At 41.5% G+C, this 27426-nt stretch overlaps 1 protein-coding gene across 7 annotated transcripts in view; it reads left to right on the plus strand.

Moving 5' to 3' along the window:
* The window catches only part of PPARA (peroxisome proliferator activated receptor alpha), a 32040-nt gene extending 13468 nt beyond the window's left edge, over positions 1-18572 (plus strand). For 2 of the 7 annotated variants that reach the window (XM_035137565.3, XM_035137564.3), the window contains exons 3-8: positions 2174-2422; positions 3204-3364; positions 7610-7748; positions 14496-14698; positions 17159-17606; positions 18243-18572. In XM_035137565.3, coding sequence (XP_034993456.1) covers positions 2185-2422; positions 3204-3364; positions 7610-7748; positions 14496-14698; positions 17159-17606; positions 18243-18490 — 1437 coding nt within the window. In that variant the 5' untranslated portion in view covers positions 2174-2184 and the 3' untranslated portion in view covers positions 18491-18572. Of the gene's footprint in view, positions 1-2173; positions 2423-3203; positions 3365-7609; positions 7753-14495; positions 14699-17158; positions 17607-18242 lie in introns of all 7 variants that reach the window. The other 5 variants (XM_088669966.1, XM_088669965.1, XM_088669964.1 and 2 more) reach the window with 3 other exon arrangements.
* Positions 18573-27426: the final 8854 nt, after the last annotated feature.

The raw sequence follows: 27426 nt of genomic DNA on the forward strand, positions 1-27426 counted from the left end.
CTGTCAATCACTTTTCAAGAAATGTAAGCGCACACCTACCAGCACTTGTGAGAATGCCAGGCAGTACAGTAATTATTGGGGAGGGGGAGATGTTTTAAGGGAGATTGGTTGTCTCAGATCCCAAGTTATATTAGCAGTGTTGAGAATTCTGATATCGCCTCCACAATGTTAGTTACATATCTATATACAATTTAGAGCCCAGTGTGGGTGGGGAAACAAATCCCCCATGACATGTTTAATTTTTACTATGTACTTTGTGTTTTTTATATTGTATTTTTATGTTGCGAACTGCCTTGAGATCTACAAATGAAGAGTGGTGTACAAATTTATTAAATAAATGAAAAATAAATAATGCTAGTTTACAACTTTGATTGAACTTGCAAACATGAATCCATGACTTGACTAGACTATTTTTTCCTTCCCCCCAGGAATAATTTATCTTTTTATTTATTTCCATTTCTAAAAATTGTACACTACTTGATTATATATTTTAAAACCCTCAAAGTGGTTTACAGAGAGATAAAACAATAAATTGATGTACCATTGATGCTACAGTGAGGGGGGAAAGTATTTGATCCCCTGCTAACTTTGCCCATTTGCCCTCTGACGAAGACATGACCAGTCCATAATGGTAGGTTTATTGTAGCTGTGAGAGAACCCAGAAACCCAGAAGACAAATGTCAGAGATTGATGTGCTTTATAATAAGTGAAACAAGTGTTTGATCCCCTATCAACCAGCCAGGCTATCTTCAAGGAGTGTGGTGGAGTCTCCTTCTTTGGAGGTCTTTAAGCAGAGGCTTGACAGGCATATGTCAAGAATGCTTTGATGGTGTTTCCTGCTTGGCAGGGGGTTGGACTGGATGGCCCTTGTGGTCTCTTCCAATTCTATGATTCACTGTATGTAACAAGCTGAGATTAGAAGCACCTGCTGTAAGGGAGAGGTCTTACCTGTAATCCCAGCTCGTTACAGTACCTGTACAAAAGACACCTGTCAACAGAAGCAATCAATCCAGCAGATTCCAAAGTAGCCACCATGACCAAGACCAAAGAGCTGTCAGGGACAAGCTTGTAGACCTGCACAAGGCTGGACTGGGCTACAAGACTATTGCCAAGCAGCTTGGTGAGAAGGTGACAACAATTGGTGCAATAATTCGCAAATGGAAGAAACACAAAATAACTGTCAACCTCCCTCCCTCTGGGGCTCCATGCAAGATCTCATCTTGTGGAGTTGCAATGATCATGAGAATGGTGATGAAGCAGCCCAAAACTACGCGAGGGGAACTTTTCAATGATCTCAGGGCAGCTGGGACCATAGTCACCATGAAAACAGTTGGTAACACACTGTGCCATGAAGGACTGAGCTCTTGCAGAGCCCACAAGGTCCCCTTGCTCAAGACAGCACATGTACAGGCCCATCTGCAGTTTTCCAATGCACATCTAAATGACCCAGTGGAGAACTGGGTGAAAGTGTTGTGGTCAGATGAGACCAAAATCGAGCTCTTTGGCATCAACTCAACTGTTTGGAGGAGGAGAAGGAATGCTGCCTACGACCCCAAGAACACTATCCCCACCGTCAAACATGGAGGGGGACATTTATTTATCAGATTTCCTATAGTAAGAGAAAATCCAGATTATACAAAGGAAAATATGATGTGACATGCTGAAAACTATGACATTGTGTGGATAATGCAAAAAACAAACAAACAACAACTTCTGAGCTTTGGGGGGTGTTTTTCTGCTAAGGGGACAGGACATCTTCACCGTATCGAAGGGATGATGGACGGGACCATGTATCATAAAATCTTGGGTGAGCACCTCCTTCCCTCAGCCAGGACCAAGTACTAAGCCACCAAGTACTAAGTCATCTTTTGCAAAGGGATCAAATACTTATTTCACTCATTATAATGCACATCAATATCTGACTTTTGTCTTCTGGGTTTCTGGGGTTTTTCCTGTTGTTATTCTGTCTCTCACGGCTACAATAAACCTACCATTAAAATTATGGACTTGTCATTCCTTTGTCAGAGGGCAAATGAGGAAATTTAGCAGGGGATCAAATACTTTCCCCTTTCACTGTATAAGCTACATCCCTGGGTATTTTGAGAGGGAATCATACAAATATAGCAAATAAGTGGCTCATCTTGTCTTGCTAACATATTTGTTTTGCTTTCAGACACTTAATAAATGCTGAGCGACATACTTTGCTTCACCGAAATGGTGGACATAGAAAGCCAGCTTTGCCCCCTCCTTCCCTTAAAGGATGAGGATCTTGATAGTCCTTTATCTGAAGAATTCTTACAAGATATGGATTCCATACAAGAGCTCTCACAATCTATAAGTGGGGACAGTTCAGGAGCATTAAGTGCAACAGACTTCCAGTCCCTGGGAAATGGAGCTGCGTCTGATGGCTCAATCATCACAGGTAAGAATGTTATTATCTAGAATGAATTTAATCAGATTTTGTCTTAATGTATGGCAGCAACCTTTTATTTACCCTCATGGCACCTATACAATTTGAAATTCTTGGTTTGCTATACAGTGGTGCCTTGGGTTACAAACGCTTCAGGTTACAGACTCCGCTAACCCAGAAGTAGTGCCTTGGGTTAAGAACTTAACCTCAGGATGAGAACAGAAATTGCGTGGCAGCAGTGGGAGGCCCCATTAGCTAAAGTGGTGCTTCAGGTTAAGAACAGTTTCAGGTTAAGAACGGACCTCCGGAACGAATTAAGTTCTTAACCAGAGGTACCACTGTACTGCTGAAACATGATTTGGGATTTGTGTAAACCAGGGGCCATCAGTGTGTCCACCAGGACCTCCTGTGGGACCTGCAAAAGACTCTGTTTGCCCTTGTTGCTCATCTCTTGGCTCTGCTTCAACAGGGGTTGCCAAGATGGGACAGGCACACTCAGCCATAAACTTGTGGTAGATACAATACAGTTTGCTTGTCTATTATTTATTAAAACCCTTTTCTTCCATACTCCACCCACCCATCCTCTATAAGTTCAGCTGCCACCAGAATTCTCACAGGTTCCTGTCATGCAGTTGGAAAAAAGTAATTTCTTTTAATTCACAGATATATGTTCTTTTGCTTAACTAGGTTGCTGCCAAGTATTTTGAGTTGTCTTGTTTAGCTTCCAAACTCATATGCTTCAGTCACCTGAGTTTGCTGTTAGTATTTGCTAACATTTTTTTAAAACTTTCAGACTCTCTCTCGCCAGCATCCAGTCCCTCATCTGTGAATTTTTCCACAGTTTCGGGTAGCAAAGATGAACTGCCAAGTGCATCACTAAATATTGAATGTAGAATATGTGGAGATAAAGCTTCAGGCTACCATTATGGAGTCCATGCTTGTGAAGGTTGTAAGGTACTGTCCACAATATTCTCTGCATAACGATATTCCAGAATAGCAAATTAATTCCTTTAGAGCTGTTGAATAAAAGTTTTTTTTAATCTAGAAATTCGTAGTTGGATCTTAATGAGAAGTGCTTTGTGAAGTTAGCAGTCCTAGCTCCACTTACCTGGGAGTAAGCCCCTTTGAATTCAGTAAAGCTAGCTTCTAAGACATGGGGAGAATGTGCTTAGAAGGATGATTACTTGGAAACAAACTCTATTGACACCCATGTGCCTTACTTCTAATTAATTTTGCTTCAAAGTATAGTGTGTCATTTTTTTACATGAAGTTTTTTGGTATTACAGCTTAAATGTAAACTCTGATTTAAGATGGAAACTACCTTTTCCTGTACAGCAGGACACATAACTCCCTATGTTGTTTTACTATACACAATTCAATCAGAAAATTCCATTACTGAAAATAGTCTGGAATAAGTTTATAACTACTTTGCTCATAAACCAGGCTTTTGTTTAATGGTTTTTGTTGAGAATGATTTTGTTTGACCATTTTGTAAATTGGACAATGGCTTCAGCTTTAGTAAGACTCGACATTCCTCAGTTTGTTCATACTTGAGCACAACTGTAATGGGTTTGGGCAGGAATGTGCTTCAGTGATGCTCTGGGTTATCCTTCTCCAACCTGGTGCAGCCTGGAGGTTTTGGACTACAATGTCCATCATACCTGACCATTGGCCAGGCTGGCAGGGGCTCATGGAAATGTAGTCCAGAATCTGGAGGGCACCAGGTTGGGGAAGGCTGCTCAGGGAGGCTGGCTTTAGCATACAATACATTATGAAATGAGTATCATAATACTTTTACTGACAGATAATTGAGAGATTTGGACTGGGGCAAAATAAGGATTCATCTAGTAGCAAAGCGAGCTAAAGAACTGTAAATTAAGAAAAATGGGAAGTGCCTATGAAAGATGCCACAGAAAGAATTGGTATACATGCCTCATGTGATCTATTTTAACACTATGCTATTAACTCAAATTACAGGTAGGTAACTGTTGGTCTGACATAGTCAAAACAAAATAAAAAAATTCCTTCCAGTAGCATTTTAGAGACCAACTAAGTTTGGCATTGTTATGAGCTTTCGTGTGCATGCACACTTCTTCAGATACATGCACACAAAAGCTCATACCAATGACAAACTTAGTTGGTCTTTAAGGTGCTACTGGAAGGAATTTCTTTTCATTTTTTTCCTATTAACTCAAAGTATCTCATTTGACTTGTTATGTTCAGAGCTCCATGAACTTGGGCAGACCTTGGTAACCAAGGCAAAACTTGTAATTGAGATCCTGCTAGAACAGATTTATGCATATCTACTCAGAAACAATGGGACCCAGGTGGCGCTGTGGTTAAACCACTGAGCCTAGGGCTTGCTGATCAGAAGGTCGGCGGTTCGAATCCCTGCGACGGGGTGAGCTCCCGTTGCTTGGTCCCAGCTCCTGCCAACCTAGCAGTTCGAAAGCACGTCAAAATGCAAGTAGATAAATAGGAACCGCTACAGCGGGAAGGTAAACGGCGTTTCCATGTGCTGCTCTGGTTTGCCAGAAGCGGCTTTGTCATGCTGGTCACATGACCTGGAAGCTATACGCTGGCTCCCTCGGCCAATAATGCGAGATGAGCGCGCAACCCCAGAGTCGGTCACGACTGGACCTAATGGTCAGGGGTCCCTTTACCTTTACCTTTACTCAGAAACAAGTTTCACTGTGTTCAGTGGGGCTTACTTATAAGTAAGTGTCCCTTGGACTGCAGATATGCATAAATTTGGGCAGTTGGCCCCTGACCTCTTGCTGTATCTCCATACAATATTAGGGTCAATTGCCTGCTTCCCTCCTCTGCCTTCACGTCTGTAGCTGGAGACAGGAGGGCAGAGTTTCCACAAGCTACAGTAAGCATTAGAGGAGCCTGGAAACCCAGGTTAACTGTGGGAATAGTTTCTGCCATGCTTTTAGCTCTGACAACCGTGTTAGAGGAGGGGAGCAGGATCTTGTAGAGTGGCACTATGCAACCCAAACAGCCACTCCAGCCTCCCCTCCAGGACTTGACCTGCCTCTGCTGCTTGCCATTCATATGAATATTGGTGGTTGGTGGCAGAGGCACTCCTGGCCACAGCTTTGCTCAAACATCTGCCTCTACCTTTCTCCTTAGAAGAATCTGAAGAAGTGTGCATGCACACGAAAGCTCATACCAAAATAAAAACTTAGTTGGTCTTTAAGGTGCTACTGAAGGAATTTTTTTTATTTTACTTCGACCCAGACCAACACGGCTACCTACCTGTAACCAGTTCTTAGAAAAGGAATGCTTTGGCTAATACTGGCAGTGGGTGACAGAGGCTTTTGGAGTGCACAGGTCTCCCACTGGCCAAACAGCAGCTCCTTTCTAGCTTTGAGCTGGAGAGGTGGGTGGGAATAATTTCTCATAATTGCATCTCTATTTGGGATGTTTTACCACCTTCTCTTCATCAGACTTGCCTTTGGGGAGTTGGCAGAGCTGCAGAAGGTTGTTGAATAAGATTTGCATTAATTGTGTTGGAATTTACCTGTGTAAAGTTGGAAGTCTGTTTTTTCTGATAAGACACTATAATTTAGGTTCCCACATGTCTTGATTTTGTAAAAGCTTCAAATAACCCAGTTATTTCACGCAATCTAAGCAAATATCGTATTTTTCGCTCCATGAGATGCACTTTTCCCCTCCTAAAAATGAAGGGAAAATGTCTGTGCGTGTTATGGAGTGAAGGCAGTAGACGGCAGTGGGATCCCTCGAGCAGAGGGATGCCTCTGCTGCCGGAGCCATGACTCCCAGTGGCGGGGGAGGGACGAGCAGCCCGAAAGGCTGTTCCCCCTCTGCCGCCACCACCGACAGCGGCATTGATTCAGAATCCCCCCCCTTGTTTTCCTCCTCTAAAAACTAAGTGCATTTTATGGAGCAAAAATTACGGCAATTTGAGTGGTAATTTAGTGGACAGTTTGTTTGGAATTTAAGATCGGATTGAAATTTTTACATTCCTATTCTAATAAAGGCTAGAGATAGTTTAAGAGAACTGAATGTGGTTTGAGAGAGTTATCCCTGCCCAAAATGTGTACACACATTTTTGTCCAGCTGAGGCTTCTGTTGAATCTATCTATCTATCTATCTACGATTTTTAAAGCCCTGGCAAAACCAGAAGTGGTAGGAATAATAAAAACAATGAGTCCTTTGGCTCCTTAAAGACTAATACCTTCATTGGTTCATAAGCTTTTGTAGACTACAGTCCACTTCATCAGATGTACAAAGTATTAACCTGAGTAGCATATAAGTCAGAAGGGCATGAAATGAAAAAAAAGTATGGATGCTAATAATGGTCTTATAAACAGGGATCATTCACAAGGGAACATAATTTATAACACAGACATCCTTATACAGTCATACCTCCGTTTAAGTACGCTTTGGTTTGAATACTTTCATTTTAAGTACCCATCTGGAACGGCGGACCCATCTGGAACGGATTAATCCACTTTCCATTATTTTCAATGGGAAAGTTCGCTTCAAGTTAAGTATGCTTCAGGTTAAGTACGGATTTCCAGAACCAATTACACTTACGCTTCGGGTTAAGTACGCTTCAGGTTGAGTACTCTGCGGACCTGTCTGGAACGGATTAATCCACTTTCCATTCCATTACTTTCAATGGGAAAGTTCGCTTCAGGTTAAGTACTCCGCGGACCTGTCTGGAATGGATTAATCCACTTTCCATTACTTTCAATGGGAAAGTTTGCTTCAGGTTAAGTACAGACTTCCGGAAGCAATTGTGTACTTAAACCGAGGTACCACTGTACTACTAAACCTGTTACCATATAAATTATCCTTTAGGTAAGGTATTGAAAAGATCCACTGAAAACATTCACACCCTGAGTATATATGAGATGGGGAAAATTAAGAGCCTGAAAATCTGGCTCTTATGTCTGTGTTAACCATGTTAATCAGAGCAAGGAGGAGTTCCACAATGTAGTATTAAGTTTAAATTAATATTTTACATAAAATTTGCTATTATTACTCTAACATCTACATATAGCTGAATAGGGGAAAAATGTATAGAACAATCCTAGACATTTTTACTTGGAAGTAAGTCCTATTGTCTTGCAGTGTTTTCTCATAAACAGGTTTAGGATTATAATGCAATTCAAATATAAGAAGCTTTTATTACATGCTAATGTCTGGTCTTTAAACTTTTCACAGGGTTTTTTTAGGCGAACAATCAGACTAAAACTTACATATGACAAGTGTGATCGCAACTGCAAAATTCAGAAAAAGAATCGCAATAAATGTCAGTACTGCCGTTTTCAAAAGTGCCTTTCAGTTGGAATGTCTCATAATGGTAGGTAAGAGTGACCCTAATTTTTGTTTTACTTCAACAAAAAATAAGTTGGACAATGATTCTTCATGTATAGCTGGTATGAAATCTTATGCAAATACAGGGCTGAAGCAAACATTGTTTGGATTCATATATTCCCATCCAGATATGGAATACATTTTCTGCTCTTGAAAATATTGTTCTGTATCTTGTGATAGAAAGGTCAAATTAAATCCAAAGTTGATGGTCTACTTGCACAAACAGAAGCATGAGAACTGCTATAGGAGCCTACTAAATATAACACTCCTTGAATGTTTGCACAAGCATTTATTGAATGCTCTGTTCCTTCTGTTTGCCAGTCTTTGGATCTGGTTCAATGTCAGAAGGTGAAGAAACACAGAATTGTTATGAGCAATTCCAGACATTGCAAGGTAGCAAAGGGAAAAGAATGGAATCATTGTAGAGTTGGAAGGCGCCCCAATGATCATCTAGTCCAGGCATGTCCAACAGGACGATCGCGATCTACCGGTAGATTGCGAGGAAGTTTCTGGTAGCTTGCGGGTAGATCGTGGGTTCCTTAGTGCTTGCCAGCCTAAAAGAAAAAAAAGAGTTCTCCCCCCTTAAAAAAGCCCTCAACAACTCTTGTCCCCCCCCCCAAAAAGCTCAATAGTCATGGGCAATTGCAGAATTGCAGGGAGAGCTCCTTCCCTCTTGCCGATATAGAACTCACCAGTATGTGTGTGTGAGTGCGTTGCGCATAATGGCTGGATTGCTCCTCCTCCCTCATGCCAGCAGAGAGATCCCCGGCTCCCTTAAAAAAAACCAAGTCTCCTTTCCCACTCCTCTTCTCTTTACATTCAAATGGATAAGCATGTAATGAATCAATCAAAACTCATAAATTGGAGGTTTTTAACAAGAAGCAACAGCAAGTGAGCCAGGAAGGGGCAGACAGGAGTCATGGGAGGGAGGCTTCTCTGAGCCGGAGGGAGGGAGGGAGGGGGCGGGCGGGAGCCACGGCTCCTGAGAGGATGACCTGCACAGCTTTGCCAGTGCCCCGGCGAGGGCTCTGGGTATTGGGAGTCGGGGGTGGGGGCCACCGGTGCTCCTGACTGGAGGAGGCAAGCAAGCAAGCAAGCAAGCAAGCAAGCAAGGGAGGGAAGCCGGCAGGAAAGGCTGAGGCGGGAGGAGGTGACAGGAGCAGCAACAGACTCACTACTCAGTCTTCATTATATGTCCTCCCCTCAGGACTTCCCACACCCGCTAGAATATTTTTGTACTTCTGCAAACTTCGGGGGCAAATAACCTTCTCCTTGGGCGTGAATGGGGTACACTCTGTTGGCACAGGTCTCACTCTTCTGTGATCACCCTACAGCCCCTTGAATGCACTGCTTATAAAGCCAGCAAGTTCTGGGGCAGCATTTGCATTATCCCAGTCTTCTCCAACCTGCTGTCTTTCAGGGGGTTCTGGACTACGAAGCCCCAGGGGCCAATGGAAGCTGTAGTCCAAAACTTACACAGGGGCACCAGGTGGGTGAAAACCGCTGATCATTCCACCAGGCAAGGGGTCCTTAATATTCTCTCCTATCACCCCACCACCACTCGCCTGCTGCTGCCACTCTAGGCAGGAGTCTCGCTGATTCTGCTTCTCAGCTTCCCCGTGAAATGCACATCATCCCCTTTACCTGCCTGCCTTCCCTCCTCTTGAACCCTCAAAAGGTTGTTTTAACTATCCTATGCTGGTAACACAAGTAGTAATTTTATGTGTATTGGGATTTCCTGAGGGGCATTTGGGAGGGGGGATGCTGCTGTGTTTTTTTGGGGGGGGCTTTGCTGTTTCTGGATACATAGGAGTTTAATAGGGACAGTTTTATGATCTTAAGGTGGACTGCCTGGAAAACAACACTGCAACAATTGTCTTTATGTGTGTGTATTTGCTTCCCACCTTTAGAACTCATGTTTTGGTTCTACTGGTACTTATTTGTGTGAATCTGCATTTTCATATTTAAAAATGACAAAGAGTAAGCAACGTTCAAACATGACAGATTCCCTGAAGCTGGCCCTGACACAGTACTCGCCTGATATCAAACAGTTGGTTGCCGAAATGGTGACGCAGATGTCACACTAACAATGGATGAAGGCATGTATTTTTTAAGAAATCTTGATAGGTAGGTTAATGGAGTTTGTGCTGCGTACAGTTTTGTGAGTGCTTTTATGCAACTCTCTCCCAGGAAATCTCTAAAAGTTTCTGTTGTCCTCTGTAAGAAAAGTATTTGGGCAGTGCTGCCCCCAAAAAAGGTTACCAAATCTGGTCACCCCACTTTCCTTCTCCCTAAAATCCACATTGAGCTGAACCCCCCAAAATGGGGGTAGATCACTGCCAGATTTTAATTCTGAAAGTAGATCACAGTCTCTTGGGAGTTGGCCACCCCTGATCTAGTCCAATCCCCTGCAATGCAGGAATCTCATCTAAAGCATCCATGACAGATGGCCATCTAACCTCTGCTTAAAAACCTCCAAGGAAGGAGAGCCTACAACCTCCCGAGGGAGACTGTTTCATGGTTGAACAGCTCTTACTTTCAGAAAGTTATTCCTGATGTTTAGTCAGAATATCATTTCTTGTAACTTGAAACCACTGTTTCAAGTCCTACCCTCCAGAGAAGAAGAAAACAAGCTTGCTCCATCTTCCATGTGACAGCCCTTTAGATATTAGAAGATGGCTATCATATCTCGTCTAAGTCTCCTCTCTTCCAGGCTAAACATACTCAGCTCCTTCAACCGTTCCTCACAAGGCATGGACTCCAGACCCTCAATTGTCTTGGTTGCTCTCCTCTGTACATGTCCCAGCTTAAATTGTGGTGCCCAGAACTGAACATAGTATTCCAGGAATGGTCTGACCAAGGCAGAAAAGAATGGTACTATTACTTCCCTTGATCTGGCTGATGCAGCCTAGAGTAACATTAGTCTTTTTTTTTTTTTTGCTGTTGCATCACATTGTTGACTCCTGTTAAGCTTTTCACATGTACCACTAGTAAGCCAGATGTCCCCCAGCCTATATTTGTGCAGCTGGTTCTTCCTGCCTATGTATAGAACCATATAGTTGTCCCTATTGAAATTCATTTTGTTAGTTTCAGCTCAGTTCTCCAATATGATAAGGTCATTTTGAAACCCAGTTCTGTATTCTGCAGCATTAGCTACTCCCCCCCCCCCCAAAAAATAGTTCGGTGTCATGTGCAAATTTGCACATGAATTCCTTCCCTCAATTCCTTCATCCAAGTTGTTTATAAACTGACTGTTGTTGTTGTTGTTTAGTCGTTTAGTCATGTCCGACTCTTCGTGACCCCATGGGACCATAGCACGCCAGGCACTCCTGTCTTCCACTGCCTCCCGCAGTTTGGTCAAACTCATGTTCGTAGCTTCGAGAACACTGTCCAACCATCTCGTCCTCTGTCGTCCCCTTCTCCTAGTGCCCTCAATCTTTCCCAACATCAGGGTCTTTTCCAAGGATTCTTCTCTTCTCATGAGGTGGCCAAAGTATTGGAGCCTCAGCTTCACGATCTGTCCTTCCAGTGAGCACCCAGGGCTGATTTCCTTAAGAATGGATAGGTTTGATCTTCTTGCAGTCCATGGGACTCTCAAGAGTCTCCTCCAGCACCACAACTCAAAAGCATCAATTCTTCGGCGATCAGCCTTCTTGATGGTCCAGCTCTCACTTCCATACATCACCACTGGGAAAACCATAGCTTTAACTACACGGACCTTTGTAGGCAAGGTGATATCTCTACTTTTTAAGATGCTGTCTAGGTTTGTCATTGCTATAAACTGATTGACCGAACCCAAAGGGTGCTCATCAATGGCTCCTCCTCATCCTGGAGAGTAGTGACTGGTGGGGTGCCACAGGGTTCTGTCTTGGGCCCATTCTTATTCAACATCTTTATCAATGACTTGGATGATGGGCTTGAGGACATCCTGAGCCAAGTTTGCAGACGACACCAAATTGGGAGGGGTGGCTAATACTCCAGAGGACAGGATCACACTTCAAAATGACCTTAACAGATTAGACAACTGGGCCAAAGCCAGCAAGATGAATTTTAACAAGGAGAAATGTAAAGTACTACACTTCGGCAAAAACATAAAAGGCACAAATACAGGATGGGGGACACCTGGCTTGAGAGCAGTACATGTGACAAGGATCTAGGAGTCTTGGTAGACCACAAACTTGACATGAGTCAACAGTGTGATGCAGCAGCTAAAAAAGCCAATGCAATTCTGGGCTGCACCAATAGGAGTATAGCATGTAGATCAAGGGAAGTAATAGTACCACTGTATTCTGCTCTGGTCAGACCTCACCTGGAGTACTGTGTCCAGTTCTGGGCACCACAGTTCAAGAAGGATACTGACGAGCTGGAGCGTGTCCAGAGGAGGGCAACGAAAATGGTCAAAGGCCTGGAAACAATGCCTTATGAGGAACGGCTTAGGGAGCTGGGTATGTTTAGCCTGGAGAAGAGAAGGTTAAGGGGTGATAGGATAGCCATGTTCAAATATATAAAAGGATGTCATATAGAGGAGGGAGAAAGATTGTTTTCTGCTGCTCCAGAGAAGCGGACACGGAGCAATGGATTCAAACTACAGGAAAGAAGATTCCACCTAAACATTAGGAAGAACTTCCTGACAGTAAGAGCTGTTCGGCACTGGAATTTGCTACCAAGGAGTGTGGTGGAGTCTCCTTCTTTGGAGGTCTTTAAGCAGAGGCTTGACAGGCATATGTCAAGAATGCTTTGATGGTGTTTCCTGCTTGGCAGGGGGTTGGACTGGATGGCCCTTGTGGTCTCTTCCAACTCCATGATTCTATGATAAAGACATTGAACAACAACAGGCCCAGGACAGAACCCTGCTGTCCCACTTCTCCCTTTTTCCAGGATGATGAGGAACCATTAATGGTTTGGTCAACTTTGGGTTTGGTCAACCAGCTACAGTTACCTCATTCAACCCACATTTTGCCAGTTTCATCACAAAGAAAGGCTTCATCAAGAGCCTTTCTCAAATCAAGATACACTATGTCCACAGCATTCCTCTGATCCACCAAGCTTGTAACTCCATAAAAAAAAAGAAATGAGATTTGTGACATGACTTGTTTTTGAGAAACCCTTGCTAGGTCTTAGTAATCACATCATCCTTTTCTAAATGCTCACAGACCGACCATATTCTAGGATCTTTCCTGGTATTGAAGTCAAGTTCACTGGTCGGTAGTTACCTTTTTTCCTCATTTTTGAAGATGGGGACACCATTTGCCCACCTCCAGTCTGCAGGGACTTCACCTGTTCTCCAATAATTCTCAAACATCATAGACAAAGGCTGTGAAATTACATCTGCAAGCTCCTTTAGAAGCTTTAGATGCAGCTCATCAGGCCCTGGAGATTTGAATTCATTTAAAGCAGCTTGATGTTCCCTTACCACCTCTCTTCCTATCTTGGGCTACAAGCCTCTAATCAGTTTCAAACTATTCATGTATTGAACACTGTAGTTAACATTCATTCGCAAATTTCAATGTAAAATTGCTACAATAGGGCACAGAATGTTGCTAGGTCTGAATCTGAAGGTGCACCATTCTCCTTTAATAAAATAAACATCCAAGCTGCAAGGCTGAGAGACCTAAAGAGACTGAGATAACACCAATGACTGAATGAATGTTAGATTCTGCTTCAGTTGTTACACTGTGTGCTGTTGGTGCAGATAGGAATTCGGTTTAGGGAGGGACAGTTCTGGTGGCTGCTATATTGGACTATGGTCTGGTTGGTGATACACAACTCAAATAAGCTACTTCTTGGTTTTTATTAATTAATACAATAAAGATGTTTTTGATGCATTTATCTGTGGGAAGTGTTTGTATTGCAGTTTTAATGCAGTGTGTGGGAATTCACTACATTAACACCCTATTTCTTTCTGTACTTTAAATTGCACCTTCTTCTCATTATACCACACATCACTCCAGCGCCGTCTTAGGCGCCCCCGGTGCCATGGTGCGCCGGATCCCTCCGGCGCCCTCCCACCCCGTTTCCCAGCACAGTGGGCGGGTGGGCGCCGCGCACAGCGCGGGTGCAACAGGCGCTGCTGCGTGGCAGGCGGGCGGGCAGGCGCAGCTGCGCGGCGGATCGGTCGGCCAGCGGGTGGGCGCAGCTCGCGGCGCCCTCCTGGCGGGCCGGCGCCATGGTGCCCTGCGCCACCCAGCCTGCACGTAGGGCCAGCCCTGCATCACTCTGCACCTCATTGTTGCCCCCTTTTCTTTCCCTACTCTGCAGGTTTCTCCAAAGCCTCATCTTTCTCCCATTTATTCTGTCCCTTTTTTGCTGTGTTTCTTTCCTCTTCACACACCTTCTCTAAGCTGCCTTTCTCAGTTTAGCTGCAGCTTTCCAGCAATTCACATCAATTAAGGAGTTGTGGGTTAGCTACCCACAAAGGCTGGAAAAACTGTGGCACTGCTACCATGTGCTTCTTAGTAAAAGGAGATGATGTATCAATGCAGCCATTCTCCCACTTCTGATGGGCTTAAGTAGACCTTTACCAAAAAGATGTGGGAACGAGCTGCAGATCTTGAATTCTTTATGGGGTCACAAATAGATAGGAATGGGGTCTCAGTCTGTGGGGCTAGTTTACTCCTTGTGCTGCTGGTGCTAGGATCCTGGTAAGCTAGTATTTGAGCTTAAGATCAGGCTTACAATTGGAGAACAAATTTTTGTGCTGTTGTTCCACTTTAAATGCATGTTTTCTCCTCAGCTATTCGATTTGGACGGATGCCAAGGTCAGAGAAGGCAAAGCTGAAAGCTGAAATTCTAACAGGTGATCATTGTATAGAGAATTCTGAAATCGCAGATCTAAAATCACTCGCCAAGAGAATTTATGAAGCGTATTTGAAAAACTTTAATATGAACAAGGTCAAAGCCAGACTCATACTTGCAGGAAAAACCAGTAACAATCCAGTAAGTATTTGCCATCATAAAGTTTAAAAATAGCAAACTAAGCAAATGGTGAGCTAATGTGTATGTAGGACAAGTAAAAGCACTTCTAAGAACGGCAGATGGAACCTGCCAGTCTCTCTCTCTCTCTCTCTTGATCTGTTAAAACTTTTGTATGAGCAAATTTTATTTTAATCCGGAGGCAGCCTTATTATTATTATTATTTGTTTATTTTGAGGATATGTACCCCACCAAGTTTCCTGGACAGTTTACATAAAGTTAAAAAGACAGTAAAACAAATGAACAGAGAAAGATAAAAACTGCACAATATAAAAGAGCAGCATGAAAGTAATCCTCAAAGAGAGTGTGCTCTGGATACTTTTGTAAATGCTGAGTTAAACCCACACCAATTGTTCTGAGCAGCTTGTGATGAAAGCTTTCCTAAGGACTGAACTTCTGGCATTTTGAAGTTTTATTGCTAGGCAGTTGACTGTTGTTTATTTAGCCATTTTCATAGAAGTATACAGCTGAACTGGGCAGTCTTATACCACATAACCTCTTCAACTGCTTTTAAACAAAAGAAAAAGAAATAAAGGAAACGGGGGCTTTAATTATAGGGACACACACACCCCTTGTCATGTTGCCTGTAGGTGAGTATGAAAAGCTGCAGCCTGTGTGCTGAAATGGTCCTTTTTTACTTTTGAGCCAGTTGTTCTGTGTGGTAGCCATACTAGCCTAGGTGGTTTTGCATTGGGGGTGAGAGGGACAGAAGGAAAGGGAGGTGAAAGAGATAAATTGGAGATATGTGAAACTTTATCTGCTTGGCACCAGGAAACACAGAATTTTTTTTTCTCACAAGTCCAACAGGATTTAGAAGTGCTTATCTTTTGGCTGGATCTTGCCCTGAAGGTGGTTTCCCCTGCTCTCCCTCTTTTAGAGGATGCAAGTCGTAAATGAATCCACTAAAAATACTAATGCTATAATCCAGCCAACGTTAAACATGCTTCAGCCTCATTCATTTCAAGTCAAGGATACCAAATTTACACTGGACAGTTCCTAAAGCATATTTGGCTGGGGGGGATATTTGTTTGTGGTGGCAGGGGTGGTGAATGAGAGAGATGGGGAGAGATTCTGTTACTGAATGAACTTCTTTGACTGCGTTGGGAAATGATTAACTGAGTTTTAGAAATAACTAAGCTTGCAATATCTTAGTTCTCCAGCAAAAGCAAAAGCAGCAAAGTTTTACAACATCTAGTTAAAAATGGTCTGAAATGGCCTTACATCATTCCTCTCTGCTCTAATTGTATTTACATCAAAAGCAAAAAAATGAACACAGGATTGAAAAGAAAATTGGGATTGTTGTTTCACCATTAAAAGGTGGCATGTCTATTTGAATCAATAGGAAGTTCTTCCTCCCCCATTGCAGTAATTGCAGTAAAGATTATATTATTTTAAGATCACATGTGACTATGAAAGTATTCAGGCAATGTATGCATATAATAAACTGCTCAGTATTCCATAACTGCTTCTTACAATCCCTGGTGGTACATAGTAACCTGATTTTGAATGGGCAGTTTTCAAAAGTAAGTTGTAATTTTGCCAGAGTTGCTAGAGTTGTGTTGTGTTTTTTAAATCCACATGATGTGGGTTTTCCAGAATAAACTGAATTGGAATCTTTACTGCAATGAATTGAAATATTTGGTTGATGGGTGCAATTCTATCCGGGTTTGTTGTTTAGTCGTGTCCGACTCTTCGTGATCCCATGGACCAGAGCACACCAGGCATTCCTGTCTTCCAGTGCCTCCCGCAGTTTGGTCAAACTCATGTTCGCAGCTTCGAGAACACTGTCCAACCATCTCATCCTCTGGCGTCCCCTTCTCCTTGTGCCCTCCATCTTTCCCAACATCAGGGTCTTTTCCAGGGAGTCTTCTCTTCTCATGAGGTGGCCAAAGTATTGGAGCCTCAGCATAACTCTTCCTGTGTGCAGTCTCCTGATCTTGGGATTCAGCCATGCTCACAGATGTCTCCCTCTTGCTTGTGGGTGTGGACATTTTGGCTACAAAGCAATTCGCATGTGCCTTCCATCTGTGGGTCTCTTTGCCTTCTGAAAATATGCCCCTGTGGGGTTGGGGTGCCATTGTGAGATATGGTGCCCAAGGCTGTGGGTTCCAAACCATTGTCTTAAATCTTACTACCTTAGGCTGTGAGACTTAATATACTGTACAAGCAAATCCACATGGGGCAAATGCTTCTGGTGGTGTCATCTTACAGTGTCTTCATTACCTCTTTCAAAATGCTCAATGTTCTTGAAACAATTTTTTTGCAGTGGTGGACCCCACCTTCCATTAAACCTGGTTCTGAAGAGACACCTTCAGTAGGGGCTTTGATTATATTTGTTTTGTTCCTGTTAATATCTTAGTATATTCTGTTGCTATTAGTATATTTGTAAATAGTTAACATATTTACTTTAATATCTCTTTGTAGCCATTTGTTATACATGATATGGATACATTGTGTATGGCAGAGAAGACACTGGTGGCCAAACTGGTAGCCAATGGAATACAAAACAAGGAGGCAGAAGTTCGGATTTTCCACTGCTGCCAATGTACCTCCGTCGAGGCTGTAACAGAACTTACAGAATTTGCCAAATCCATCCCTGGCTTCTCTAACCTAGACTTGAATGACCAGGTGACGCTATTAAAATACGGAGTTTATGAAGCCATTTTTGCCACATTATCCTCTGTAATGAACAAAGATGGAATGCTAGTAGCCTACGGAAATGGTTTTATAACTCGAGAATTCCTCAAAAGTTTAAGGAAGCCATTTTGTGATATCATGGAACCGAAGTTTGATTTTGCAATGAAATTCAATGCATTGGAGTTAGATGACAGCGATATAGCTCTTTTTGTGGCTGCTATAATTTGTTGTGGAGGTAAGACTTAAAGCTTCTATACCTATGTATTCTAATTAGTAGTTATTTATTTCCATTTATACTACCTCCCCACCTTTCTACAATATAGTATTCAGGGCAGCTAACAATAGCAATAAAGCCATTATTTAAGCAAGTAACAGTAAGATCAAGAATATAACAGTAGATTTTGGGCGGTTGAGAAACAGATGAAAATATTGGAATATTTCTTGCGTTATACTGTGCAGAATGAATGATTAGCTGCTGTCCCTCATGAACCTCGTGTGAATTTTACCTTTCCCTGTTTCTAGTAATTTCCTTTCATAAGGTGTTTGAGTTGGTTGAGAGCAAAAATGGACAAAAGGATAGCTATAAATGACAAGGCAAACAGTTTAACAGATCAAAAATATGTTTTTTTCTGTTTAAAAACTGCTTTCTGTTTATATTTGTCTCTTGATTTGTGGCTGTATGAGGATTTGAAGCAGATTTTCCCTAGTCTAGCAGTCTTAAAAACTCTACTACCCTCATTCTTGCAGTTAACATTACAGAGAAGGTCTTTTAGTGGGTCTTTCAGTGGGGTCTTAAGCAAATATAATTTATGGTCACAGATTAACTCTTCTACAATAACTTGATGCGTTTTTTGTTTGTTTTGGTGAACAGATCGCCCTGGCCTTGTAAACATAAGACACATTGAAAAGATGCAGGAGAGCATTGTGCATGTACTAAAACTTCACTTGCAAAACAACCACCCTGATGACATCTTCCTTTTCCCAAAGCTTCTACAGAAAATGGCCGACCTCCGACAGCTTGTCACAGAACATGCTCAGCTTGTTCAGATTATCAAAAAGACTGAATCTGATGCACACTTACATCCTTTACTACAAGAAATCTACAAGGATATGTACTAAGACTGTTTTTTGTTTTGTTTTGTTTTTTGTTTTGTATGACGTGAAAATACAAAAGCAATAGATGGGAGCAAACTACTCTGCACACTTCTCTCTGTTGTGCTTTTATTTCAAAGCATTAGTGAGCTAAAAGGTACGTAACTGCAATATCATATTTTTCTTGCAAGGAGTTATTTTTAAGTACTTAAGAGAAACTGTATAGTATGTATAAAAAATGGCAATAAGCTGTGATTGACTTGAAATTTGGGCAACAGTGGTAATATCATTTATAGTACATCTGAACTTGCTAACAACATGTACTTCTTATGAAGTTTCTGCACTTTTAAGCCTTTATCCCATCATCTTCATTAGTGTAAGAAAGCTAGGAGTTTTGGCCAGGATCCAAAAGCCTTTATGTGATGTCCATTAAAGCTTTAGCAGTGTTTCTCCAACATCAGTCCTCCGTGCTTTGTGGAAACCTGAAGGTGTTTCAAAAACAGATTGGGATTAGACATGGTGGGGGCAGAGATGTCTGCCATTAAAATAAGTCACATACTACTGATCATACCCTATCCCTTAAATCAGGGGTAGCCAATATTGTATTCTCCAGATGTTGTGGACTACATCTCCCATAAGCCGCAGCCAGCATGACCAAAAGTCAGAGGTAATGTGAACTGTGGTCCACAATCCACCTGGCCTAGCGGGCGAGACCCACACTCACCCAGCCCTACTGAAGAGGCTCCTCATGAGGCCGGAGGAACATTGCCCGACTATTGTTTTATTACTTATTGATTTAATATGCTGTAGACCGTTTTGAGGTTTTTATTAAAAGTATAGAAAATTTAAAAATGAATAAAATACAATAAAATATCTGAAGGGCACCCTAGTCACTAGCCCTGCATCTAAAGTACAGTAAGCCCATAATTTATGCTGGGGTTATGTTCTGGGGATTGCGCTTAAAGCCAAAATTGTGTACAGTATAGTCAAAGCACATTGGGCTCCCATACTGGCAGGTAGGATTGCCAAAGTCTTTCCCCAGATGTCTGCCCCCCTTTTATTTGTTTTTATTTTTTCCAAGTGCGTAAAACTGAGTGCGCACAAGTTGAAGGGTAAATAAATTGTAGGCTTACTGTAGTTTCTTTAGATCCTGTCCCTACCTCGATTGTTTTCCATAAAGGATGCATTTTTTAAAAGCTTTCTTCCTACTTAAGGCTGCAGTCCTATGCACAATTTCTGGGAAATAGGTTCCACAGAAGTAATTATGACTTTTGTAAGATTGCTGTGTTGTTTTATTTATTTAACTGAAATAAAATCCCATTGGCATGTCAAAGCCATAATGATATTGGGAAATATATTTAGTGATGTGCAACCAGGCCCTCCCTCTTCCATGGTTCATGCCAAACTGCTTATTTCCAGTCAGCTATGCAGGGTCAATATAGAACATTCAAAAACCTTATAGTCATGCAGAGCCAGTTCATAATTTCTTGTGTATTCTGGTGCTTGAGTTTGAATTTGAAACATTGAATTTCTAAAACAGCTCTGCTCTGGGCAAACTTCATGTTAACCTGTTGTTAGTATATCGAACCATAGATACAACAAAGTTGATTTAGCAGACAGAATGTTGCTTCCATACAGCACTGAAACAAGGAATAGGAGTCAGAGTAGTGTGTTGTTTGGACTTGTGGATAATTTTCTAATTCAGTGCCCTTTCCTCACTGCAGAAGCAATAATACTCATTTTGGGGGTGGGGGTGGGTGGGCAGGGGACCACATAGAGGCCCAAAGTGTTTCAATACTGTAACCTAGCTTATTAAGGTTATGTTTAAACCAGACACTCAGCACTAATGCAAGTTGTTACGCATAGTTTTTGTATTCTACAGACAAAAACTGATCATATAGGCTTTCCCTCTCCTGGACCCCTGACAACTCTTTTTGGGGTGGGGGTTATGAATCTCATTCAGATATCTCAGAACTTTCACCATTCTACAGTTGCCAGGATTCTTTGGAGAAAGTCATAACCTTTAAATTGGTATCAAACATGCCAGCAGTGTAGATATGTCCCTAGGTAAAGGTAAAGGGACCCCTGACCATTAGGTCCAGTCAGCGGTGGAGCTTCATGCTCCGCCACCGGGGACGGAGAGAAGGCGCACTGCCCCCAGTGATATGCACTCAGGGGCGGGGCGGGAGTTTTGGGGGCAGGGCGGGCAGCGGCGATGGCGCCCCTGGGATCGCATCGCTCGGGGCACACCGCCCCCACTGCCCCTATCTTCCTACGCCCCTGGGTCCAGTTGTGACCGACTCTGGGGTTGCAGCGCTCATCTCACGTTATTGGCCGAAGGAGCCGGCGTACAGCTTCCAGGTCATGTGGCCAGCATGACAAAGCTGCTTCTGGCGAACCAGAGCAGCGCACGGAAACGCCGTTTACCTTCCCGCCGGAGCAGTCCCTATTTATCTACTTGCACTTTGATGTGCTTTTGAACTGCTAGGTGGGCAGAAGCTGGGACCGAGCAATGGGAGCTCACCCCATCCCGGGGATTTGAACTGCTGACCTTCCGATCGGCAAGCCCTAGGCTCAGTGGTTTAACCCACAGTGCCACCCGCATCCCGTGTAGATATGTCTCTAGAGCTCTTTAGATGCATACACAACTTCTCAGAACAATGTTTCCTTTGAGGATCGTTTTTAATGGATGCACATGAAAGGCTGCAGATATTACAAAAACTGTATGCTGGGGTCTGTTTGTTTTTAATTCATTGTATTACTAGGTGTGTGCATTTGATGTTTTTAAATGCTATTTTATAGGCTGCACACAGCAACTAGTCACGTGTCTCTAAAATTGTAATTTGTGAGGTCCTTTGTATTCTTTAGGATTGCTTCATTTGTATTCTGTGCAAATACCTTATTAGAACACCTGTTTCAAAGATAACATTTTATAAGATCACAGCAAAATCAGCCACCTTGATTTTGGAAGAAGAAGAAAAATCCTAGGTCTGCTTTAGTGGCAGATATCTTCCCACTAAAATATCTTCCCACTATAATACATGGATGTCATTTGCAAGAGGGGCATTCTGTGATTTTGTAAAAAGTATTGGGTTTGTATTGCAAGATCCAAATAGTTCCACCCTTTACATTATTAATTACTTTACTGAATGACAATCCCTTGTTTTTAAAATTTGGCCTGGTTTCTGTATAGCCGGAAACAGTGTCCTGCCTCAGGTTTCTGTTCCTGGCTACTATATGCTGGTTTTTCTCCAGATCGTTTAAATCTTTTGTATTTCATAAACCATGGCTTATTAAGACTGAAACCAGTATTAGAGCCCTTTGGCCCTCTTCATATTGTGCACCAGCTGTGGCATGAAGAGCCTTTGCTTATATCAAGGCTGGGCTCACTCTAGTGTCCAAACTGGAGAACTCTGGCTTAATGTCAACAAACTAAGATCATACCTTTTTTTTTACCATGTTGTTTTTAAAAGTTTGCAAGCTGCCAATTGACCAATCACTTGCCAGCATTTTGCTTTCTCTCTGTGGCCTTCCCTTCCGTGGCCTTCCATGTAATTTAGAATGCTATGGGATGCAGTTGTAGGATGATGTTTTGATTTCTTTCCAGTGAAGATCTCTAGTATTTTGTGAATACCTGTGGGTTGAACCTATGAATTACAAGTGCTGAAATAACTTTTGAGAGCCTAAAGAACTTCAGTAATATGTTAGTCAGTCGATTTTAGGAGAAGCAGTGTCAGAAAGTGCACTAGAAGACTGCTTACACTATCATTCAGAGCACTCAGGATTGGGACCATAACTCAAGGTGCAATGTTGAAGAAAAAAATTGTTTTCCAAAAATGAAATTGGCTACCTCAGCAAATTATTTAAAAAAGGCAGCAGCAAGTTGGCTAGCTCAATAAAGTTATAATATATGACTCAGGGTTGCAAGTCCAAGTAAACTGGAAACAGTTCTAATATCTATTCTCATCATGCAAATTGTGTAGCTTGCGGGGGGAGTCGCACTACTTTTATTTTTTTGCACTATTTCTGTGTCTTTATCCTGTGGCACTTTCATTAACCGTTAGCTACTAATTATTACTTAATTATAATGTGAGAGGGGCACTTAAATGCATGGACACTTGAGCTGAGTCTGCTCCCCTCGCTTCCTCAAGCACGTTGGGGTATACTTTTTCCCGTTCCCCATGTGAGCCCATAAGCTTGACATTTTTCACACTACAGCAAGATTTTGTGTGCCATAGGAGTGGCTAATGCAATTTTCCTGTAAAGTGCCATGTTGCCCAACTGCTTTTAACACTGACACAAGCTCGCTTTCAATGAGACAACAGGAAGTAGGCGTAGCTGTGGCCATGTGACTATATTTCTTTTTAGGCCCATATTTATAGCTCCTGCTTATCAGTGCCTTGTAGAATTTCTTCACTTTGACATCTAGCATCACCTCGGCATGTTATACTGGGGCGTGGTGCAGTTGTGCCGTCCCCCTCAAACTGAGTCTCAAATTGATGTTGTTGACTTTGACTTCAATAGGACAGTCAGAGTAATGGAGAAGTGAGCCCTTTCTGATCCCATTGTTCTGTCTTTTCTATATGTGTAACTCTCCTCTGGGTTTCATTTCATGATGTTTCACTGTGACCTGGAAATAATTATATATGTTGAATTTGCTATGCTTTTCTGTTGTGAAACGATTAAATATATTTGATGTTGTGCTGCTATTATTTAATCAAATGTGATAGTTTTGATCCATTTCATATCAATATTGCCATGAACCTATAGAAAATTGGTGGTGTAACAATTTTTAAAAGAAAGCATTGGGTTAAATTTAATTTTTCACAGTTCTAAATATGCAAATACTTTCAATAATACGGACACTTTCACAGATGAAAAATTGGAAGTTGTATATTATAGCAGTAATGGGCTTGTTTAGAATTATGTTGCAGTCACAGTTGCCATTCATGTGCACGGTTAGTTCTCCAGTGAGTAAAGGAGACTCTAATATAACTGTTTACAATAGTTATAAACCCTGAATTTTACAGTTTTTAGGATTTTTATCTGCGGTCTAGTAGGAATAATTAGACCTATCAGCTTATTGCTATTGCTGTAAGCTTTAGATTTAAGTACGGTATGTTTTGCACTGAATTTGCACTGCATTTGTAATTAAAACTTTTTAAAAAATATATAGGGAACAATTAATAAGCCAACCTTGCTATGAAACCCAGCATCGTTGAGATGGATGGGAGAGTGCCCAGTACCATTCCTTGGTAGGTTGTGCTATTTAATTATGACTTTTGATTGCCCTAGGAAAGAGACAAGCCATAGAGACAGATCCTGATGCTTCCAATTATGTGTACTTTGGAGCTAATGGAAACAAACCTCATATAAAAACATGTTGGTAACTTAAATATTTGTGATTTTAGTTTTATTTGGAAGCATTCTAATATGATGCCTTGAGCAACATAGGTGATACCTGCTCTACTTGCAATGACTTTTACTGATTGATACTTACAATTTACACCTCCATGTGTAAAATAATTTTAAAATGCAGGCTTGAACCAGAGTACCTAACTGACAACATAGTCTATAACTTTATTTTTCTGCACTGTATATTTTTTTCTAGGCAGCAATAAAACCTGTGTAAAGGTCTATCAGATGTATTATAACTGTATTATAAGCTTACTTTCTGAGACTTCGCTTCTGAATCTGTTATGCTCCTGGGTCATCAGGCTTTTCTAAAGATGTTTGTTGAATCATAATTGGGAGACAGGGGGGAACAAAGCAAGAGTTAGACTAAGAAAATGACCCAGGATCAAACCTCATGTATGCATTTAGAACAGTTTTCACAAATGGGGACTTATTAAAGGAAAGATCTTAGGATTTTACCCAAGGATTAATGGAGACTTATTCAATGTGTGTTTGCTATGCTTAACTTCAATTATTCGAATGCAAGGTAGACTCATTACAGATATGGTGAAGGAAGTAATCCCTGAGAGTCCTTTCTAATTCAATGATTTGTGTTGCTTTTTAAAAGCTTTACTACCGTAGCTAATGCCTAGGAAATGTACAATTAATCAAAATTCTATCAGCGTGTTGATTTCCAAGGCAATGAAAGGAAACAGTTAGGGTTACGCTGACATGGTGGGCAAAGAGGAACAGTCATTTATCTAATTGATTTTTTTCAAAGCGAGATCCCACTGACAAGTTGGCGAATGAGATGAAGGGAATCCAGGCTGCTTCAAACGCCCCCAGTTTAGATTGCCACTTGAACAATCTGATGTTTTAAGTTTTTGCAATGTGCCTAATGCAACTATATCAGTTATCAAATGAGAATTCAGTTGAAGCTGGGTGTTTTTTTGCATTATTTTGAAGGTGGGTTACTTAATGAAATACTGGGGGTTAACCCCAGACATGTCTCTCTTCTCCCCTTCCCTTTAGAGAGGGCTGGTGGCCTTTAGACTTCCCAGCTCTGCCTTGCAGTTCAGTAGCTTTTAAGGAACTTTAGTAATATTTGTTCAAAATGGAAGGAAGAGAAATAACTCGGGTTCATGCTTCATGATAAATGCAGCCCCTCCCCCACCAATAAAATGGGGGGGGGGCATGGCCTGGTTGGGTTCATCTGACTTCTCTATACAGTTTAGGGAGCATCACCAATGGTCTGATTTCCACAATGACTGAGATACTTTTAGAGCTGCCACTGTTGTGGGAATTTGTGCCTGCATGCGCACAGTATCAAAGTATTGAGTTCTACAAATAGTGCTTTTCTGCTGGACAGCTGCACTTCAAATACTCTATAGATCTCTCTCTCTCTCTCTCTCTCTCTCTCTCTCTCTCTCTCTCTCTCTCTCTCTCTCTGATCCTAGGGACTTGGAGAAGGGGAAAGACTTCCGTTATGTTCACTATGAAAGTGATAGTTGGGTAATACAAAGGGGGCATGTTAGCAGCTTTCCTTGGTTTCCCTTCAATGTGTTCCCTCCTTCCACCTCAAGGGTTAACTTATTGCAAGACTTGCTATATTTCACCTGCTTCTAAGCATGAGGTAGGGAGCTGAGAAATGCCTAGGCCTTCCACCAAAGCGGCAAAACAGCTTTTAGGAAGAGGAAATGTGTATTATACTTGCTTTATAAATAAAAACACTTGAGAAATAGTAGTGGTGGAGAGCATTCCAGCTTTAATTGACCTTGCATTAAACAACAAAGCAATGCTTAACAACATTTTTCATAATGTAATAGTTGTAACTAGGGAGACTTCATCGTCTATCACATCATAATCTGGATTTTGTGTTGGGTTTTAAATTCAGGTCCTGGTTATTGGCCAGCTCAGTCTTTCAGTTCATATGATAGATAACAACATTCTGGTTGAATAAGCTAAATGCAACTTCAAGCTTCAGGATTAAGGCATGGGAAATCCTAGACATGAGGGTGACTTCTTGCTTTCATTTATTACCAGTTAATAGCTATGTGCATTTGCTGGCTGAAGTGATCAGTTACAGGGTTAAAGCTGTGAAGCAGGGCAGCAGAGCAACTTGATTTTTAAAACATTTTCCTTAATTCTACTATCCTGTCATGTGCCTTTTAAAGTGATCTGCAGGTTCAGAGACTTAAGAAATTTTGAATACAGTAGCAGTATTTAAGTACAATATCATAGGCGATGCTACATTCTTTGATACAAATGTATAAAAATGAAATAATTTCACATGTATTTTGGATTATTTGTTTTACACTTAACCTTGGATTATATTGTGATGTATGATAGCCTGTGAAAATGCATCGGGTAGTTTGCAAAAAACTGTTGAACAGGTTTATGAGATTGGTTTAAGTCATTCTCTGCATTTACAGTTAGAGGAAGTGAAAATGAAACAAGCTCCTTTAAAAAAGGAAAGAGGAGAATTTGCACATTCCCCCACTGGTGGGAATGGATAGAATGCCTGGCTGCATGCAGGGGGCTGGGCTGGACAAACTGTCTCTTTTCTTGTATGTAGCTTCTCTACACGATGGAGGATTCTTATTTGCCTTCTTTACAGTAACACTAACAATGCAATCCTAGCATGTTTACTCAGAAATGTTTTGCTGAGTTGAAAGGGGGTTGCAGGATTGGAATCTTAACTCAGGTTAAATTCAGGAATACAACAGCTGCATGTAGTAGCATTTAGATGTGGGTATGAAATCTCTTTAGTAAAATATGAGTTTTGTAGAGAAATAAAATTGAATTCTTCCCTTTTCTGCTTGCAGAAAAAGTCACCCAGAATATTAATACAGTATTTGGTCAATCCATTTTAGAATAAAAATGCCTATTAATTGACAATGTATTTTTCTAATATTTGACATTTTGATTTTCCTGTTCAGACAACAAAGGATTGAATAAGGAAAAATGTATTTAATGAGTCTGCTGGAATATTGTCCAAATCTCTCTAAGGACTGATGAATGTATGTAAAAAGAGGAAACTTCACAGTGTGATTTTTGCCTTAATGGTTTAAAATAGTCTTTCATAAAATAAAATATTCATTTAAAATGTATCTTGGTTTTTATTGTTATTACTTTAGATATTGAAAACATTTTTACCACACACAGTACAGCCACAACTTAAGCTTATTCTGAAACACATGACACACAAGAAAAATGTAGAAAAACAAACAAACTGGGCACTATCATCCCCAGAGCTACACCTCTCATTTAAAGACAGCTTTTCTTAGCCTCTAAGACAGGGGTGCCCAAACTTTTTTCAAAGAGGACCAGATTTGATGAAGTGAACATGCATGAGGGCCAACCAAAGCTGTTGAGGATTGTTTAGGATTGAAGTTGTTGACCTTTTTTTTTACCCCAGGAGTTAAACTGCCACAGGGGCCGGATTAGGCCCCCCAAACAGACTTTGGACATTCCTGCTCTAAGAAAAAGCATTGCATTTTGCACTTAATTGAATGATTATATTCCTGTGCTGTGACACGGGTGTAAAACCACACATGCCCACTATTAAG

The sequence above is a fragment of the Zootoca vivipara genome, chromosome 5, assembly GCF_965207765.1.
Source record: "Zootoca vivipara chromosome 5, rZooViv2.hap1.1, whole genome shotgun sequence".
NCBI lineage: Eukaryota > Metazoa > Chordata > Lepidosauria > Squamata > Lacertidae > Zootoca > Zootoca vivipara.